Source organism: Halichoerus grypus, chromosome 1, assembly GCF_964656455.1.
Source record: "Halichoerus grypus chromosome 1, mHalGry1.hap1.1, whole genome shotgun sequence".
Lineage (NCBI taxonomy): Eukaryota > Metazoa > Chordata > Mammalia > Carnivora > Phocidae > Halichoerus > Halichoerus grypus.
Window position 1 is genome coordinate 97,944,484 of NC_135712.1, and position 14,914 is coordinate 97,959,397.

Genomic DNA, 14,914 nt, shown 5'->3' on the forward strand with positions numbered 1-14,914 from the left:
TATTTAAGCTTGGACTATAATTCTAAAAAGACTTTGTTAGATAATAAAAGAATCTTATAATTGATGGATTTACTAATAATTCTTTCTTCCCCTTTGGCAATATTAGAATTACTTGAAATTACCCCCTACTGGCTTTATGTTTCCAGAAATAAAACAACACCTATTTCTGTACATATTTTACAACATTCCAAATGCCATTTAACATAATTTCATAGCGTCATAAATCCTTTACTCTTGTGTCTTCCTATTTCCTTTGGGAATTACATAACAAAAGATACTGATCCAAAAGAATTTTTAGAAATCAAAAATTTTAAGTGAACTGTTAACAAACAGAACATTTATATGAACTTGCTTATGGACTATTTTGCATCTTTATACACTAGTTTTATTTGTTGAGCATTGTGTTGCTTGATTAATTCTCTTTAGGATTAAGTGAAGAGGCATTTAAACTTTCATATTGCTATTACTTTTATATGATGACAGAATGAGATGCACTGACTTCTGTGATTCTTACTCCACTGCCACAATCTTCATATCTTTTAGGATGTTCAATGTATAGACATTGATTACATGAAAAGGCAACAAGACTTTACAATTGATGAAAACTTCCGTGACCTTCCTCAGTTTGTTGACAAAATAAGACAGGAAGGAATGAGATACATTATTATCCTGGTCAGTATTTATATTTTATATTTTATCTGAGTCGTGTTATCTTGATTTCATTAAAATTTCTCTCTTAGAATGAGGTGGGGGGGGTGTTTCAAAATGGGAAGACTATTACTTTAAATTCTTCCCAAATCTAAAACTTTCTTCCTTTAAGACTTTTATTTACATGGGCTGTTACCAAGCTACCTTTACATTTTGGTATATCCTTAGAGATCTAAGACTGATTCTGGAAGTCAAAGGCAAGCTGTCTTCTAATAATCATAGAAGCTACAAACTAGCCTCAATTTGTAGAAGCTCTCACAAAGTTATAATGGATTTTCCATTTCTATACAATTCTCAAATCATTCTATGGGACTGCTTCTTATGCTTGTCATGTTTAAAAATTTGACTTCAATTTAGTGATTCAATGGGGAGAATATTTTATCAATATCTTCTAGTAAGCAAGACAGGCAACCAGTAATCCCACTGGGAGAAATAAAAACAAAACAAAAAAATGCCAGTAATCATTCTTGAAATCATAGCCAATACATTTTCAAAAGTTCTTAAAATTTCCTTCCAAGGAATTTAGAGGACAATCTAGCTAGAACACTGAAGTTTATGCTGTCAGTCTATTTGTCAGTCTATGTGAGAGCACAGTAAAATGATAATGTAATCATGGAAAATTTTTTTCATAACAGCAACCCAACTGGCTATACTTTTATTCCAGAGTTACCTGGTGTGTATTTCATTTTAATTTTAGGATCCAGCAATTTCAGGAAATGAAACAAAGTCTTACCCTGCATTTGAAAGAGGACTGGAGAAAGATGTTTTTGTCAAATGGCCTAACACCAATGATATTTTTTGGGCAAAGGTACTGAATTGATATCTTGAAATAAAATAAGTATATAATGTTATTTCATTGAAAGTTTCTATAGAGCAAAAAAAAATTGTTAAAGATATATTCAGAGGGAGAGATACAGGATACAGAAATGTAGCAATTTAATAGCTAATAATCAAAATAATATATACTCTTTTTTCAACCCAAATTATCAGAAACAGAGAAAGAATTTATATAGTTCATGTGTTTGTTTACTATTTGTTTCATCTTTAAATTGTCTTTTTTTTTTTTTTTAAAGATTTTATTTATTTATTTGACAGAGAGAGACATAGCGAGAGCAGGAACACAAGCAGGGGGAGTGGGAGAGGGAGAAGCAGGCTTCCCGCAGAGCAGGGAGCCCGATGTGGGACTCGATCCCAGGACCCTGGGATCATGACCTGAGCCGAAGGCAGACGCTTAACGACTGAGCCACCCAGGCGCCCTCTTTAAATTGTCTTTTATTGCATTTCTTAGAATGTCTTGTGTTTATTATAGAATTAGCATTAATAAGATGGTTGTTCATTATTCTACACTGCAAGTCATTTAAATGTTCGAACTTCTTTCATTAATAAAAGAGACAATGTTTTTAAGAGTTATACTTATATTCCTGACTTGAACAAGGAATATAATGTATTGTATTTCATTTAAGCAATAATATTCAGACCTGAGTGTATTAATTATTATAGAAAAATCCTGATTTGGCTTACATATAAAAGAGTAAACAAAAAATCCATTACTCCTAACTAGAATGAAAAACAAAAACAAAATTCCATGAGACGTGGTGAAATACAATATAGAATCCTTTTATTCATCTTGGACCAAAAATAACATATTAGTGATAAAAGTGGTGAAATTCAAACATAGCCTGTAGATTACTTAATAATATTGTATTAATGCCAATTTCTTGGTTTTGATAATTATAGAGAGGTTATAAATTTTTTAACTTTAGGGGAAACAGAGAACTCTAGGTATAATGTTGGTAGCTTTTCTGTAAGTCTGAAAATATTTCAAAACAAAAAGTTAAAAATAAAATAGAAAAAAATCCTATGATAAACTTGATGAGAAGTCATAACACCTTAAGAAACATGCAAGTATAGAGTATGGCATATTGGCCATAAAAAGGGTTTTTTTTCCTTCCTATTTTTTTCTTATTCTATATGTCTATACATTTCCTCAGATTTCTGTCTTCTGTTCCATTCCTTTAGGGAGCTGCTCCCCATCAGCAAGTAATCCCTTGTAGGTAACTAGTCCTTGGGAATTATCTACACTTTTTTTATATGGAACCATCTAACTTTTACAACATAGATTCAAATTCTCAGAGCTTTCAGCATGATTGAATTTGGGCTCAAGTTGTGTGTTTGTGGTTGAGGTAGAGGAAAACATTGGTAGGTGGGGGGGCAGGGACAGAGATGAAGATATGGAGGGAGAAAGAGGAGTATTTAGTACTAATTGTGAAAGCTAAGAAGATGTTTGCCTCAGCATGGCATCATCCAACTCAGATCTTCAATTCCTTTTAAATAAAAATATATCTATTGTTTTTAGCTTTTACTGCTGGAACAATTGCAGAAACAGTTTTAACATACCACATTAAATTAAATTTAGTATGTGCCTTCATATTATTCTCGACTAGAACTTTTGGTTACATGCATTGGTTTTAAAACCACTACCTACTACAAAGGTTGGCATTCTTTTTCCTATTTGCCATATTAAAGAGGAAATTAATATGAAAGATAGGAATAATTTGCAAATGTTACATTTACCAAAACACAAACTGAAAAAAAAAAAACAATTGAAAGAATTACTGGTCTCAACATATAATAATATGTCTCCAAAACCCTATTATACTTTATTTACAATATAGTCATACAATACTGAATTTATTTTCAACTATTTTCCCATTCCTTCTTTCTCTGTAGGTTTGGCCAGATTTGCCCAACATAACAATAGATGAAAGTCTAACTGAAGATGAAGCTGTTAATGTAAGTTTTACACTGATTGATTACATAACTAAAAGAAATTCAGCACTTGGATTTAATGATCATTTTGACCATTAATTCAATTTAAATATTTTCTTCAAAAAAGTAGATGACTTACTTTTAAATTCTCTATACCAGACCATATTTAAATCATACGGTATTTCTATTTTTAATTTTTTGAAGAATATCTGTGCTGTTTTCTTAAGTGGCTGTACCACTTTGCATTCCCACCAACAGTGCACAAGGATTCCAGTTTCTCCATATCCTTTCCAAAACTTGTTGTCTTTGTTTTTTGGCTAATAGCCATCCTAACAGATATGAGGTGATATCTCATTATGGTTTTTGCATTTTTCTGATGATAAGAGATTATGGGCATCTTTTCATCTACTTGCTGGCTATTTGCATGCATTCTTTAGAGAAATGTCTATTCAAGTCTTTGCCCCTATTTTAAGCAGGTTATTACGGTTCTTTTCTTTTTTTTTTTTTCCCATTGAGTGGTAGAACTTTTATATACTTTGGAGAGTCACACTGTATCTGATATATGGTGTTTAAATATTTTCTCTTGTTCTGTAGTTTGCCTTTCACTTTGTTGCTTGTTTCCTTTGCTATGAAGAAACTTTTTTGTTTGATTTAGTTACCTGTTTACTTTTGCTTTTATTGCCTGTGTTGTTGGTGTCATATCCATAAAATCTTTGCCAAGACCAATGTCATGAAGCTTTTCCCTTTGTTTTCTCCTAGAAGTTTTCCAGTTTCATGTGTTACATTAAAGTCTTTTCTCCATTTTGAGTTGATTCTTGTGTATGATTAAGATAAGGGTCCAATTTCATTCTTCTGCATATGTATATCCAGTTTTCCCAGTACCATTTGTTGAAGAGACTATCCTTTCTCCATTGTATATTTTTGGCACCCTTGTCAATGATTAGTTGACTATATATGTATGGATTGATTTCTATGCTCTCTATTAGGTGCCATTAGTCTATGTGTCTGTTTTTATGCTGGTATCATACTGTTTTAATTACTGTGGCTTTGGAGTATATTTTGAAATCAGGACATGTTATACTTTCAGCTTTGTTCTACTTTCTCAAGATTATTTTGGCTATTCAGGGTCTTTGTAGTTCCAAATGAATTGTAGAATTGTTTTTATATTTCTGTAAAAGATGCCACTGGGTTTTTGATAGAGGTTGCATTAAATCTAAAGATTGCTTCTGGGTAGCAGACATTTTCACAATATTAATTCTTCCAATCCATGAACATGGGATATCTTTCTATTTATCTGTGTCTTCTTCAATATCTTTCAGCAGTGTTTTGTAGTTTTCAGTGTACAAATCTTCCACCTCCTTACTTTTATTCCTAAGTACTTTATTATCTGGGTTGCTGTTATAAATTGGATTATTTTCCTAATTTACTTTTCTGATAGTTCATTGTTAGTGTATAAAAATGCAACTGATTTTTGCATGTTGATTTTATATTCTACAACTTTATTTAATTTATTAATTCTAACAGTGTGTATGTGTGTGAGTGTGTGTGTGAGAGAGAGAGAAAAACAGTTTTTTTTCTGAATGAGCATGATATTAGCTGGGGGTGTTTAATATATCATCATTATTATGCTGAGTTATTTCCTTCTATTCCTAGTTTGTTGAGAGTTTTTATCATGAAAGGGTGTTGAATTTTGTCAAATACTTTTTGTTTGGTCAGATGATCATGTGATTTTTATCCTCATTCTGTTAATGTGGTATATTACATCAATTGATTTTCATATGTTGAACAGTCCTTGCATCACAAGATTAAATTCTATGTGTTCATTGTGTATGACCTTTTTAATATGCTGCTGAATGTAGTTCTCTTGTATTTTGTTGAGGATGTTTGCATCTGTATTTATAAGAGGTATTATTCTGTAGTTTTTCTTTTTCTTCTGATATCTTTGACTTTTGTATGAGGGTTATGCTAGCCTTTTAAAATGAGTTTGGAAGCATTCTCACCACTTCAGTTTTGGGGGGATAAATTTGGAAGGATTGGCATTAATTCTTCCTTAAATGTTTGGTACAATTCTCCAATGTAGTCATTTGGTCCTGGACTCTTTTTTAGGGGGGTTTTGGTTACTGATTCAATCTCCTTACAAGTAATTTTTTTTCAGATTTCTATTTCATTATGATACAGTTTTATTAGGTTTTACGATTCTAGGAATTTATCATTTCTTCTAGGTTATCCATTTTTTGATGTTTAATTATTCATAGTGGTCTCTCATAATCATTTATAGGCTGAAAGTGAAGTGATGTGAAAAATGATATTCTATATAATGGCAACCAAAAGAGGGTGGCTATACTTATATCCAAAAAAATAGACTTTAAGTCAAAAACTGTCACAGGAGACAAATAAGGACATTATTAATGATAATAGGTTTAATTCATCAAGAAGATATAACAATTATGAATATATATGCACTCAACATCAGAGCACTTAAAGATATGCAACAAACATTGACAGAACTGAAAGAGAAGTACACAGTAGTACAAACAGTAGAAGCCTTTAATACTCCTTCTTCAATAATGGATGGAGCAAGTAGACAGAAAATCAACAAAGAAACATGGACCTAACACTATAGACCATATGGACTTAATAGACATTTACAGAACATTCTGCCCAACGGCTGCAGAACATTTTACCCAAGAGCACATGTTATGTTTTCCAGGATATATCACATATTAGGTTGCAAAATAAGTCTTAACAAATTTAAGAATGTTGAAATCATACAAAGTATGTGTTCTGACCACAGTGGAATGAAGCTAAAATCAGTATCAAAAGGAAAATTGGAAAATTCACAAATACATGGAAATAGAACAGTGCATTTTTGAATAACCAGTGGGTCAAAGAAGAAATCAAAAGGGAAATTATAAAATATGTTGAGACAAACAAAAATGAATATACAACAAACCAAAACTTACGGGATGCAGCAAAAGCAGTACTAAGAGGGAAGTTTATAATGATAAACACCCACAGTAAAGAAGAAAGATATCAAATAACCTAACTTTAGACCTCCAGGAACTATGAAAAGAACAAACTAAGCCCCAAACTAGCAGAAGAAAGGAAATTATAAAAATTAGACCAGAAATGAATGAATGAAACAATATCAAGACAATAGAAAAAATCAATGAAACTTAAGAGTTGGCAATCAATATTTTAGGTAGGTTAAATTGTAATCATTAAGTCATACAAGTTCATGTGTGAAAAATTAGAGAGAAATTCTTATTTAAAACTTACCAAATTATTTCTAGAGTTGACTCAAAGAATTACTGAACAATGTTGTTTAGGGAAAAAAAAAGTCAGAATTTTATCTTAATTGCAGTTCTACTCATCATTCTTGGGTAATATTAGCAACACGGTAGAGGAAGGCATAGCTGCTTTATCTAGATTTTGGAAGGCCCCTTCAATTTACAGTGGTTTATGTAGAATCACTTGAGATACCCTACCACAAAAGGTATACAGACTCTTGGATCACATGTACCTGATGAAATTTCTGGATATAACTAATGATTTGTATTAAAGGAATAGAGCAGCCACCTAAAAGAATAAAAGAAACAGAAAAATGAATGAATTGTGGAAAGAGCACAACAATAGAAGTTAAAAACAGGGTATTACATTTCTTACTTATTTTTCATTATAATCTAGGGGAGAAATTACAATCTAGCATAGGAAATATTTGTTGACTATACAAGACCAGTGCTCTAACCCCTGAGCTATGGAGCCAACCATTATTTGTTGACTATAAACCCATTGAGCCTTCTTTCCTTATAAGTAAAAGTAATTATTGGGCAAAATGATGTATTGAAGTATATCATTATATCAGCTCAAAAGTATTTATAACATACAGGTATTTCTTTATTAGTTTCAGAGGTAGAGCTTAGTGATTTATTGTTGCATATGACACCCAGTACTCATTATATCAAGTTCCCTCCTTAATGCCCATCATCCAATTATCCCTTCCCCTACCACCCACCTCTCCTCCAGCAACCCTCAGTTTGTACCTACAGTTAAGAGTCTCTTATGGTTTGCTTCCCTCTCAATTTTCATCTTATTTTTTCCTTACCTTCCCCTATGTTCATCTGTTTTGTTTCTTAAGTTCCACATATGAGTGAAATCATATGGTATTTGCCTTTCTCTTATTGACTTATTTCACTTAGCATAATACCCCCTAGTTCCATCCATGTCATTGAAAATGACAAGATTTCATTCTTTTTGATAGCTGAGGAATATTCCATTGTATATGTATACCACCTCTTCTTTATCCATTCATCTGTTGATGGACATCTTGGCTTTTTCCATATTTTGGTTATTGTGGACATTGCTGCTATAAACATTGGGGTACATGTGCCCCTTTAAATCACTATCTCTGCATCCTTTGGATAAATACCTTGTAGTGCAATTGCTGGGTCATATGGTAGCTCTATTTTCAACTTTTTGAGGAATCTCCATACTGCTTTCCAAAGTGGCTGCACCAGTTTGCATTCCCACCAACAGTATAAGAGGATTCCCTTTTCTCTGCATCCTCGCCAACATCTGTCATTTCCTGAGTTGTTAATTTTAGCCATTCTGATGGTGTGAGGTGGTATCTGATTGTGGTTTTGATTTGTAGTTCCCTGATGCCAAGTGATGTTGAGCATCTTTTCATGTGTCTGTTGGCCACTTGTATGTCTTCTTTGGAGAAATGTTTGTTCATGTCTTCTGTCCATTTCTTGACTGGATTTTTTGTTTTTGGGGTGTTGAGTTTGGTAAGTTCTTTATACATTTTGGATACTAGCCCTTTATCTGATGATACATTTGCAAATATCTTCTCTCATTCCATAGGTTGCCTTTTAGTTTTGCTGACTGTTTCCTTTGCTGTGCAAAAGCTTTTTATCATGATGAAATCTCAGTAGTTCATTTTTGCTTTTGTTTCTCTTGCCTTTGGAGATGTGTCTAGCAAGAAGTTGCTGCGATTGTGTTCTCCTCTAGGATTTTTGATGGATTCCGGTCTCACATTTAGGTCTTTGATCCATTTTGAGTTTATTTTTGTGTATAGTGTAGGAAAGTGGTACAATTTCACTCTTCTGCATGTTGCTGTCCAATTTTCCCAACACCTTTAATTGAAAAGACTGTTGTTTTTTTTTTTCCCCATTGGATATTCTTTCCTGCTTTGCCGAAGATTAGTTGACCATAGAGTTGAGGGTCCATTTCTGGGTCCTCTATTCCATTCCATTGATCTATGTGTCTTTTTGTGCCCGTACTATATGTGTTTTGTAGATCCCTATATTCCTTACCTTTGGCATTTTCTCTATGCACAATGCCTTCCCCTACCCTATTCATGGAGAAGACTATTCTGGCAGTTACTATATAGACTTAAAGTGTGACAGGAAAGCATGCAAGTGATGCCATGTTTTTCAGGCAATTGATTTACTTACAGAAGGTCAATCCTCTGCTAGCACACAGACTTTGACCTCAGAATTTATATGGGTAGGCTGACAAGTAGGGAATTTTCTTGGTAGGGAAAGAAGTAAATCACTTTTTCTCTGCTGGGGTGGGAAGGGTTAGATGTGAGAAAGACAAATGGTTGGGGTGGTAAAGAAATATATTGGTCTTAAAAGGGCAGAAAGCTGGGTAAACATTTTTTTTTTATCAGGTGAAACAGGCTAAACCAAGGTGTTTTCCTCTCCTATCATGCTCCACAAAAGTAAATCTGCATTATAGAGCTCTAAAGATACAAAGAAAAAAATTCTCTAAAACTCTAAGAAGCACTGAAAATATATTTCTGTGTGTTGTGAACTTTTTTTTGACAATCTATAAGGACCCCAAACCTGCTCCCTTCTGTCTCCATGTATATATCTCTTTTTTGACTCTTCATTGTTTTTGGTTAGAGAAAAATAATATACATTCATGCAATTACAGTTGGGATCAGGTTGCCTTCATTATCACCTGTGCACAGCTTGTGAATCTGACAGATAAATGTCTAACTTAGACATGCATGGTCTCTCTTCTGACTTCCTACATGATTTTACAGGCTTCCAGAGCTCATGTAGCTTTTCCAGATTTTTTCAAGAATGCCACAGCAGAGTGGTGGGCAAGGGAAATTACAGATTTCTATAATAACCAGATGAAGTTTGATGGCTTGTGGATTGTAAGTAAACATTAAGCAATTTATATTTTAAGTTGTTATTGTTTTATTTCTTATGTAGTTGTTATGCAGAATTCTTACTAGATTCTAATAATTCCAACAAAGTATTTTTTGTGAAAATAGCCCACTCATTTTTCCATAGAAAGGAAAGGCTTTTCCATATGCATAGGACTGTAAAATACAGTGTTAGCAATTCATTTTATGTGTACGGATGCTATTTCCTGAATATTTTCAACTTCACCAAGGAACCAAAAATAAAACCTCTCTTTATAACTATTTATAAATGCTTATAAACATTTATTTAAATTTTATTCAATGTAGGAATAAATCTCACATAACTGTCAGTCGTTAGTATAAGAAATCATAATCTCTTACAAATATAGCAAATTATCTTTCAAACAATCTCCTAATTTTAGATGTAACTTTAAAATGTTGGTAGTAAGAGGGGAAGGAGCTGAAATGGTGGAGTATTGGGAGGACCCTAGGATTGCCTCATCCTTCGAACACAGCTAGATATTAAATCATTCTGAATACCCAAGAAATTGATCTGATGACTGACAGAACAAACTGTACGACTAGAGGGAGAAAAGAGGCCACATCGTGGAAGGTAGGAGGTGCAGAGATGTGGTTTGGGGAAGAAATGATCACAGGTGCTGCTGAGGGGAGGGAGCCCTAGTTTCTGAGAGAGACAAAAGTGAGAGGAGCACATGGGATCACATAAGGAAGACACTTCCCCAAAGCCACTGGCTGGGAAAATGAGAAAGGGTGATTTTCATGAGTTTTTGCAACCAGCAGGGCTCAAAAACTGGAGTTTTAGAGGTCCATAGTGTGTCTGGGATAGAGCCCTAAGGGTACTGACCTACTCCTGTAGAAAATGCAGGCAGATAACACTGAGACATATGGTGCGATCTGAAGATTGCCTAAGATGCACTGGGAGAGGCTGTTCCCTCTTCTTGGAGCACATCTGAGAGAATGCTCTCTGAGAGTGCCTCTCTGAGTACAAAAGAGCTGGCTGGCACCATTTCCCTCCCCTGCCCCTCAACATAGCACAAGGACACCTGCTGAGGGTGTCTAGCCCAGACACTGGCTGTTTAGTGTGCTTTGCTCCAAATCTCATGCTCTTGCCCTCTGGTGCAACTGCCCTTTTGGGTTAAACCTGCATCAACCCTAGCACTTCTAGACCCTCCCTGAGAAGACCCATGCAAGTCCCCACCACACGAGGCCCTGAAGTTTGGAGTTTTAAAGCTTGGCCATCCAGGCTGCAATAGAGCCCAAAGTGCACTGTGCTTCTCCAAGCAGGCAAGCAACTTAGACACAGACAGTATGAAAACAACAATCTGAAAAGTGCTTAGAACACACAAGGAGACTCAAGAGGGTCTCCCTGACAGCAGAAGGCACTAAATCCCCTCTCTAGGGACAAAGGAGTTGGCTAGTGCTAATTCCCTACCCTGCTGCTCAGCATAAACTAACCTTAGTAAATAGCAAAGGGCCAACTATGGTTGCTTAAACTGCTTACACCAAGTCCTACCCCCTGCATTCCAATGGTACTGCTTTTCTTGGGCAAGTGTGCCTAAGAACCAATGCAGTTGGTCCCTCCCCCAGAAGACCAACACAAACCCCTGCATGCACCATACCTATTGACCATAGAGTTCTGTAAAGCTTCAGTTCTAATAGAAATAACATCAGGTCTCTTTTAACATTTGTTTTTTTTTTAGATTTTATTTATCAGAGAGAGAGAGAGAGATAGAGGCAGGCAGAGGGAGAAGCGGGCTCCTTCCTCAGCCAGGAGCCCGATGTGGGACTCGATCCCAGGACCCTGGATCATGACCTGAGCCAAAGGCAGACGCTTAACCGACTGAGCCACCCAGGCGTCCCAACATCAGGTCTCTTTTAACAAGCAGATCAAAGCACACCTAGATAAAACCCACCATACTCTGGCCAAAGTCTAAAGATTTCCTACTTCAGGCAAGGAATAACTCTGCAGAGGACTGACCTGAGGGGTAGAGCAGCCATAACAAAGCAGTAAAGTGCATGCAGCACACACCAGAGACACTTCCTGAACACCAGGCCCTGGACATTATATGACTTCTTTTTCATAAATCCATTACTCTCAGGAGCAGGAAACATAACAGGCTATCATAAAACACAGAAGAAGACAGAAAACTAGACAAAATGACAAGATGGAGAAATTCATCCCAAAAAGAAAGAACAAGAAAGGGTCATGGCCAGGGATCTAATCAAAACAGATATAAGTAATATGCCTGATCCAGAATTTAAAGCAACAATCATAAGGATACTAGCTTGGTTTGAGAAAAGTGTAGAAGACATCAGGAACACATATACCTCAGAGATAAAAGAGATTAAAACCAATCAGGCTGAAATGAAAAATACAATAACTGAGATTCAAAACTGACTGGAAGTAATGACCACAAGATGGAAGAAGCAGAGGAGTGAATAAGTGATATAGAATATAAAATTATGGAAAATAATGAAGCTGAAAAGAAGAGGGAAAGAAAAACATTGGATCATGAAAGTAGACTTAGGAAACTCAGTGACTCTATGATATATAATAACATTTGTATCATAGTAGTCCTAGAAGAAGAAGAAGAAGAAGAGAAAAGGGGGCAGGCTTATTTGAAGAAATTACAGCTGAAAACTTCTCTAATCTATGAAGGAAACAGACTTTCAAATCCAGGAGACACAGAGAACTCCCATCAAAATCAACAAAAGCCAGCCAACACCCAGACATACCATAGTAAAATTTGCAAAATACACAGATAAGGAAAGAATCTTGAAAGCAGCAAGGGAAAAATATCCTTAACCTGCAAGGGAAGACAAATAAGGTTTACAGCAAATTTATCCACAGAAACTAGCCAGACCAGAAGAGAGTGGCATGATATATATATGATAGTGTGCTGAATGGGAAAAATCTGCAGCTAAATATACTCCATCCAGAAAGGCTATCATTCAGAATAGAAGGAGAGATAAAGAGTTTCCCAAACAAACAAAAATTAAAGGAGTTTGTGACTACTAAACCAGCCCTGCAAGAAATATTAAAGGGGACTCTGAATGGGAAAGACCAATAGCAACAAAGACTAGAAAGGTCCAGAGAAAATCTCCAGAAACAATGACAAAACAAGTAATAGAAGGGCACTAAATTCACATCTATCAATAATTACTCTGACTGTAAGTGGACTAAATGTTCCAATCAAAAGATATAGAGTGTCAAAATGAATAAAAACAGGCCCATCTATATGCTAGCTGCAAGAGACTCATTTTTGAACTAAAGACACCTGCAGATTTAAAGTGAGGGGATGGAGAAACACTTACCATGAAATGGACATCAAAAGAAAGCCAGAGTAGCCATACATATGTCAGACAAACTAGATTTTAAATCAAAGACTGTAAGAAGAGATGAAGTGGGGCATTATATCATAATAAAGTGGTTTATCCAACAAGATGATCTAACAACTATAAATCATTTATAGCCCCAAATTGGGAGCACCCAGATATATAAAACAATTAATAACAAACATAAAGGAACTCATTGATAATACAGTAATAGTAAGGGACTTTAACACCCCACTTACAGCAATGGGCAGATCATCTAAGAAGAAGATCAACAAGGAAACAAGGTCTTTGATTGACACACTGGACCAGATGGATGTAACAGATATATTCAGAACATATTATCCTAAAGCAGCAGAACACACATTCTTTTCAAGTGCACATGGGATATTCTCTAGAATAGATCACATATTAGGTCACAAAGCAGGCCTCAACAAGTACAAAAAGATTGAGATCATACAATGCATATTTTCAGACCACAACACTATGAAATTTGAAGTCAACCACAAGAAAAAAATTGGGAAGACCACAAATACAGGGAGGATAAAGAATATCTTGCTAGATAATGAATGAGTCAACTAGGAAATTAAAGAAGAAATAAAAAAAATACATGGAAATAAATGAAAATGAAAAGATGATTGTCCAAAACCTTTGGGATGAAGCAAAAGTGGTCATAAAAGGGAAGTATATAGCAATACAAGCCTACCTCAAGAAGCAAGAAAAGTCTCAAATATACAACCTAACCCTACACCTACAGGAGCTAGAAAAAAACAAATGGAGCCTAAAGCCAACAGAAGAAGGGAAATAATAAATATTAGAGCAGAAATAAATAATATACAAACAAACAAACAAACAAACAAAAAACCCACAGAAGAAGAGATTAATGAAACCAGGAGCTGGTTCTTTGAAAAAAAATAATAAAATTGTAAACTAGACTTATTAAAAAGAAAAGACAAAAGACCCAAATAAATAAAATCACAAATGAGAGAGGAGAAACAACAACCCACAGAATAACACCACAGAAATACAAACAATTATAAGAGAATAGTATGAGAAATTATATGTCAACAAATTGGACAATTGGGAAGAAATGGATAAATTCCTAGAAACATATAAACTAACAAAACTGAAACAGGAAGAAATAGAAAACTTAAACAGACTGATAACCAACAAAGAAATTGAGTCAGTAATTAAAAATCTCCCAATTAACAAGAGTCCAGTGTCAGACGGCTACCCAGGAGAATTTTCCCGAACACTTAAAGAAGAATACCTATTCTTCTGAAGCTGTTCCAAAAAATAGAAATGGAAAAAAAAAAAAAAAAACTTCCAAACTAATTCTATGAGGCCAGGATTACCTTGACTGCAAAACCAGACAAAGCCCCCACCAAAAAGGAAAATTATGGACCAATATCCCTGATGAACATGGATGCAAAAATTGTCAACAAAATATTAGTAAATTGAATGCAACAGTACATTAAAAGAATCATTCACCATGATCACATGGGATTTATTCCTGGGTTGCCAGGGTGGTTCAATATTCATAAATCAATCAATGTGATACACCACATTAATAAAAGAAAGGATAAGAACCATATGATCCTCCCAATAGATGCAGAAAAAGCATTGACAAAGTATAACATCCATTCTTGATAAAAACCCTCAACAAAGTAGGGATAGAGGGAACATACCTCAACATCATAAAGACTGTATAAGAAAAACCCATAGCCAATAACATCCTCAATGGACAAAAACTGAGAGCTTTTCCTCTAAGGTCAGGAACAAGACAGTGATATCCACTCTCACCACTGTTATTTAACATAATACTGGAAGTCTTGGTCTCAGCAGTAAGGTAACAAAAAAGAAATAAATGGCATCCAACTGGCAAGGAGGAAGTCAAACTTTTACCCTTTGCAGATGACATGA

The 14,914-nt window shown here is 34.8% G+C and overlaps 1 protein-coding gene across 1 annotated transcript in view; it reads left to right on the forward strand.

Annotated features, from left to right (window-relative positions):
• SI (sucrase-isomaltase) overlaps window positions 1-14,914 on the forward strand; it is a 96,380-nt gene that overhangs the window by 54,484 nt on the left and 26,982 nt on the right. The window contains exons 31-34 of the mRNA XM_036083581.2: window positions 544-672; window positions 1,406-1,516; window positions 3,439-3,501; window positions 9,530-9,646. Coding sequence (XP_035939474.2) covers window positions 544-672; window positions 1,406-1,516; window positions 3,439-3,501; window positions 9,530-9,646 — 420 coding nt within the window. The remainder of the gene's footprint in view (window positions 1-543; window positions 673-1,405; window positions 1,517-3,438; window positions 3,502-9,529; window positions 9,647-14,914) is intronic.